General features: G+C 43.8%; 1 protein-coding gene across 1 annotated transcript in view; it reads right to left on the bottom strand.

The window, feature by feature from the left end:
- Positions 1 to 2,182: 2,182 nt before the first annotated feature.
- The window catches only part of LOC108789789 (cytosolic 5'-nucleotidase 1A-like), a 38,267-nt gene continuing 33,643 nt past the window's right edge, over positions 2,183 to 6,806 (bottom strand). The window contains exon 6 of the mRNA XM_018559890.1: positions 2,183 to 2,688. Coding sequence (XP_018415392.1) covers positions 2,239 to 2,688 — 450 coding nt within the window. The 3' untranslated portion in view covers positions 2,183 to 2,238. The remainder of the gene's footprint in view (positions 2,689 to 6,806) is intronic.

The raw sequence follows: 6,806 nt of genomic DNA, 5'->3' as shown, positions 1-6,806 counted from the left end.
CTGCCAACCCCCCCCTCCCCCGCCAATGATTGCAGCTATTTAATAAATGACAATGCAAGAGCAATGGAATGCTGGGAACCCAAGTATCCAATTATTAAACCGTTTTTAGACCATGAATATGTATTATGAGAAGCAATTAAAGATCCAAATCCTGACCATGCTCAGTATTAGCAGCAAGGCAAATTAGCCACAAGCTCAAACAACAATCTTCCAATTTAAAGGATAACCACACAAATAACAATAGGATTCATGCACAAAGTAATTATTTACAGTGAGCAAATCCGGGTAGGACTACCTGATGCTAAATTTCTTGTTTCATGTATTTGTACCGTTATCCTCTTAAGCTACCCATAGACATACGATGACAGTCACTGGATTGGGTGATGTTCTCATGGCTATGGGTCTTCCAAGATGATGCAGGGTTACAATCTATCAGGCTATTTTTACCTTCCTGAGATAATCAGCACCAGCAGCATCTGTCCAAGCAACTAATGTCCTCCATCCTTCTCTCTCCGAGCACATAAACATGAGTCAGCAGCACTTCATGTATGAAAGTACAGCTGCACAGTGCATATTAGGCCTGGTGCACACCTTGGCGATTGAGCTGTTTTCATATGTTTGTTGCACGTTATTTTTGGCATGATTTTGCTTTGAAAAAACGTGTGATAACCGCACGGTTTTTAATGCATAGAGATGTCTATGGGAACAAAAACGCACAATAACCGACCGAAAATAGCTCCTGCACCTTTTTCGTGACAGTCGATTTTGTCTGCGCGACAAAACACAAAGGTGTGAACAGCCTCCATTGACTTTAATGTAAATCAGTGTTTTGCGCGATATCGCGCTGCTCAATCCACGCGATGAATCACCTAGGTGTGAACCAGATAGACAAAACCTCAAGATGTCTATCTACATGGTCCTGACACTAATCTTTGCACAATCTCACCAAATTTAAGCCGTTTTGGTATTAATCTCTATGACTATGATGACCATATGACTTCTTTTTTTGGTTGGGGAGTGGTCGATCCAATATTATGGTATTCTGTACAATGCTTACGACATAGGCAGGATGCTTGCCTAAAATTAGCTTATGACGTAGACAATGCTTGCCTGTGACGTAGGCAGGATGCTTGCCTAACACGAGCATATATGTTAAAGGAGAACTATGAAATGAGTGATTTCCACTCACCTCATAGTTCTAGCCGACCTGTGACAATGAGACTGTCACAGGTCGGCTCAGTAGATCGGGAGGAGAGCGAACAGATACCGGCGTTCGCTCACCTCTCGATCCTGTCACGGCTCTCTGCCGTGACAGGGGAGGGGCTGGATTCCTCCCTCCCCGCTCCGATCCGCCAGCGCTGACTGGCGGAACGGACGGGGGAGGGGGCGGGTACAGCTGGCGCTGCCTCTAGATAGGCAGAGCCAGCTGTCACTCACGCAGCTGGGCGGATATCGACATCGATGTCGTGATCCGCTCCGGCTGCGGCGTCTCAGTATACCGCGAGCTGTAGCTCGCGGTATACTGAGCTTAGGGTAACTGGAGGACGCTAGTTTGTGTCCTCCCGTTACCCTAAGGAGAACTATGGGGAAAAACACTGACCCCATAGTTCTCCTTTAATACATCTATTTGCAAACAAAAAAACTAGGGGTCAATTCAAGTAGGTGATCTTTTAGGGGTTTATTGCACACCGCTGCTCTCCATTGTATGAAATAAGTTCTCTGTGAAATTGTCCAACTTTTTCCTCTTATTCATAAAGTCATAAAATTCAGGGATTTACAGGTCTCAGCTCATTAACTTCCACAGGAGAGCTAAGGGCTGGGTGAAGGCTAAGGCCTTATATGAAATCAGTCATGCTGACATGGATTGTTATTGCAGGTGCTGCAACAGATACCTATACAGTTCTGTAAGTGTCTATGGCAGCATCTACCCTAACAACAAGTCCATCACAGTAGGGCAGATGTCAAATCGCAAACAACCTTCAGCTCTCATGTAGAGGTTAGTGCAATGATGGCTGAAAATCACTGAACCGCCACCCTCTGTATCTAAGTGAAAAGTTTTGCTCCTTCCTTGTGAATTTCTTGAAATTAGCCAATATATACAGGGGGCAAGCATGGTTTCCTAAGGCTATACCATAATGTTAGGCATTTGGGAATTTAAGGAATGTGTATTAAAATATTTGTAATAGACAAAATATCATCAAGATCTAAATCTGCTTAACAATACAAAAACCATTATTTCTATTTCTTCCCAGCTTCCTTTTTAGGCTCCTCCTTTTTAGCCTCTTCCTTTTTAGCCTCCTCCTTTTTAGCCTCCTCCTTTTTAGCCTCCTCCTTTTTAGGTTCCTCCTTTGGGGTTGATTTATGGTACTTCTGGCCAATCCCGTAAGGTACATGGGCCGCAATAGTACCTAACTCATGAGCACCTTCTATGTGAAACATTTGGTCATCAAAGAAAAGATGAGGTCGTATTTTGTCCAAGATGGGTCCCTTCGGGGCCCCTGCTAGGAAAAGTGCTTCATCTATCTCCAAGCCCCAGGAGCGTAAGGTCTTCAAGACTCGGGCCCCAGAGCTGGCGGCACTCCTGGCTGTCACAAGGTAGGTCCTTATAGGGCAGGTAAGTCTTTCATCTTTAGCATAAAACTTCCTTTGGAGCCTTCCTAGTGCCTCCAGGAAGCATTTCAGCGGACCCTGTAAAAATACAAAAATATGATATGATAAAATACATAAGATAGAAACACATGACCTTTCTATAGTAAATTAAGTTCATTCCTTTTTCTGGTGAAAATAACTAAGCTAAGCTTAATTTTTTGTACTAAAACAGTCAAAAAACATAACCCCAGTGTGTCTGTGAAGGTTCTCATTTATCCAGGTCATCGTATTGCTAGTAGTAGTTAGTAACTTTCAACTGGACTCATTTGAGCTGCATTCCACACCATTTCTATTGGATTGACATACGCTAAATGCACTTGAGTTGACGTGTGTTGCCCTCCATTTTTTAATTGCATTGGTATCAGTGGCGTAACAATCGCCATAGCAACCTGGCTCGCTATGGCATGTAAGGGTGTTGGCTGTCACTAACACAGCTCAGCAGCGGCTGTGAAGATCACTGACAACCTGTCAGTGATGTGTGCAGCGGCAGCCGCGTGTTTCCCCTCACAGCCGTTGAGGAGCTTTGTAAGTTACAGCCAGCAGCTGCGGCAGAAGAGGCCGGCGTTCGCAGTGAAGGAGGAGGCAGGGCCCGCCTAACAGCAACCCCGCCTCCTCTTACATCACAGGCCAGCGACCTAAGAGCAGGCCGGGCCCATCGATAGAAGTGGAGGCGGGGCCCGGGGACGGAAGAGGAGGCTATAGCTATATCACTATGATTGCATTGTTTTTGTATACATCTGTCATTGCATGGTTTGGATTTTGGTGGGGAATTTACGTCATCATGACATCACGGGGACTCAGCAGACTCTATGATTGGTTTGCTCACATGTAGAGGTGTGTATTTATATCTGCACTGTTTTATTCGCAATTTCACTTGTTCTGCCTGATGAAGTGATCCTGCGTGACCCCGAAATGTTGCAATGAGCATGTTTTGCACGTGCGCCAATAAATAGACGTACATCTACCTTTGGAGTGTCGGTGTTCATACTTTTTTGACTGCTGATGCACCCAACCATTCTTTTTATGGATAAGGGCATATGGATTGTAGTACGCTGTAACACATGGCGCTGCATTTAAATGTCAGATGTCCTTTTTCACCCAGTGCATACACAATGCAGCAAACTGAGTCTATTGCAAACAAAGACAGACCCGGAGATAATGATCGAAGGGGCTGCATGACTGGGGGTAAAAATAGTCCCTGGAGAAGAGGTTAAATATAATGGAAATCAGTTGATCTTACCTAATTGGAGGTTGGAGACGTGTGTTGGGGAGGAGCCGCATGGGATGGGACCACAAGGGCTTATGTGGGGCTTATGCAGAACATCGACGGGGGAAGCATGTTGTCCCGCCCACTCTCCCCTAATTCTTTGCAGTTGGTGGCAGTTGGAATGGTTGGTTGTCACAGCAGCTTGGTGGATTAAAGGGTCTTTGGGGTCTAGAAATGTGAGTTGGTTACAAAATGGGGGGCCATCAGCTGATATGGTGCTCCCTCCCCCTGTTGGTGTCGGTAGTTGTTGGGGGCTTGGTCCCTTAGAATTTTGGAAACAGTATCTGTCTTTGAGCTGGTGGGGGTGCGGCTGGGGACATGGGAGTGGTTTTAGTAGAGGCCCTATTTTGGCTGATGGGCACCCAAAGACCCCTTCTCGGATCCAACAGCCATTCAGATTATTTATTTGTATGTTATTTTGGTTATTATGTTTAGTAACTGTTCAATTTTAGAAATACAATGGTGAGTTGCTACCTCAGTGGTCACTGGGTGTAACCTCTCCCCCTTTAGGTAATAACCATTTGGAACAAAACACAGAAAAGTGGGTTTTTTTTGAGAGGTATAACACCAACACTTGATTTCTTTGATATAAAAAAATATTTATTTGCCATATAATAAAACACATGTGTACATTTCATGAAATAGAATCTTAGTTCAATATCATCTTAAGTACATTAAACCCATTGCATCCTAGTTCCAATTCATTTTGTTCATGCGCATTCATTTGGGAGATCCATGTATCCAATCCCTACGCGTTTCGCATATTGCTTCCTCAGGGGAGCATGGAAACCAATTAGTTTATCTAGATCACGCAATATATAAAAATCCATTCTGAAGTCTAGACTTCAGAATGGATTTTTATATATTGCGTGATCTAGATAAACTAATTCAAAATCTCTTATTAGACAGATCCATGCTCCCCTGAGGAAGCAATATGTGAAACATGTAGGGATTGGATACATGGATCTCCCAAATTAATGCGCATGAACAAAATGAATTGGAACTAGGATGCAATGGTTTTAATGTACTTAAGATGATATTGAACTAAGATTCTATTTCATGAAATGTACACATGTGTTTTATTATATGTCAAATAAATATTTTTTTATATCAAAGAAATCAAGTGTTGGTGTTATACCTCTCAAAAAAAACCCACTTTTCTGTGTGTTGTTCCAAAACTGTTCAATTTTGTTATGTTTAATAAAGGGTTACTGTGGCCATTTAAATCCATGTCGCACAGTCCGTGTGTTCACTGGGGGTTTTTTAACAGAGGGACGTAATTGACAAATCCATCAGTGATGGATTTTGGCTTGTTATTGCTGTGGATCTGCGTTGAGCAATGCAGCCCAAACCATATGGAGTGAATTGGCCCTTAGTGTACTGGCAAATCTCTGAGCAAAAAACAAAATCTTACAAAATTTAGATCCATTGTGTAGTGTTTAGTGGGTCCAAACCAGGAATTTCCTTTTGCTGATCTGACAGGAAACTGAGACATGCTTGATTGCTATGGTTTAGCTCACTTTGCACATTACTGCATTACTTTACTGAAGAAACCTGTATGTGAAGAGGTGCAGTCCACAGGAGCCATAAGTCTCTTAGAATGTAAAAGATCTACAGGGACATTAACCTGATTAACCTTTTATTTTCCATGCAAGGGGCAATGCAGACAGTTGTCAATTCAGACGCTTTAATGAATGTGGCCCTTTAACTAGCTTTTTTCAATGACGCAAGAGTGTGCACAATGCATTAGCCCACCATCCAGCAACCAATTAGTCATCATCTGGATGGATTTACTGCAATCTGAGCATCTACTATGGGTCACTTCACCTCACCACTGCTCTTTGAAGGGCATTATTAAATAAGCTTGAGTAAGCAACTATAATATTTACTAACAGTGCTCAGCGTTATGTAACTCAGTCTAGCACTGGGAACAGATTTGGCAAAACTTGGATGTGAAATCACATAACAACTCTGCTGCTGTGTGTTGTGTTTATGACAGAATAACAAATCTTAAAATCATTCTGTGATATTGGTTACATTAGGCATAACTATAGGAACTGAGAGCAAAATGTTGTCACAACAAAGATAGGAATGCAGACAGTATCATTTGGTTGCAGACACAAAACAGCAAAATGCCTCTGGGACAATGACTCTGTCGCTAAAATCAAATTGCTTAAAAAGCTGCCCCTACAAAAGACGATAGTAAATAATGTCCTCGCCCTATCGACACTTCCAGAAGTATCGTTTTAAGGGCCTGTTCACACCATATTGTTGCACTAAATGCATGTTCCCGGTGTGCAGTGGTCAGGACCTACCATAAGTGGTCCAAGGAAGGAAGGAAGGTCCGTTGAATCACGGACATGGTCATGGGCAGGCAAGGCTCATGGATGCAACATGGGGAGCGAAGGAGGCCCCACCTTGCAACTTACAGGACATAAAGGATCTACTACTGACGGCTTGGTGCCAGACACAACAGTATACCTTCAGTGGTCTAGTGCAGTGGTCCCCAACCACCGGGCCGCGGACCGGTACCGGTCCGTGGGTCAAATGGTACCGGGCCACCCAAGGAACATTACATTATTTCCATTTTATTTACAGGCTGCATACTGCAGGCTGCATACAAGTGATCTCGACGAAATCGCCAGGATCACTTGTACAAAACAAGCGGCGGCTTCCCTGCTGTACATTTAGCTCTGCTTGCCCAAAGCAGGGCTAAATGTAGAAAACAACTACCCGCCCGGCGCCCGGAACTGCATGTCCCTGGCATTGGGAGATAGGAATTCCACACCCCTGCTGCCCCTCTACTCCCTGCTGCCCCAAGGCCAGGCCTTGGTTGGCCTTGTGGGAAATCCGGCCTTGGGGATTGCCCTAGTTATGGAATTCAGTTGTA

This window comes from Nanorana parkeri, unplaced genomic scaffold (genome assembly GCF_000935625.1).
Source record: "Nanorana parkeri isolate BGI_ZX_2015 unplaced genomic scaffold, ASM93562v1 scaffold419, whole genome shotgun sequence".
Lineage (NCBI taxonomy): Eukaryota > Metazoa > Chordata > Amphibia > Anura > Dicroglossidae > Nanorana > Nanorana parkeri.
This window is presented reverse-complemented; position numbering and strand designations above follow the sequence as displayed.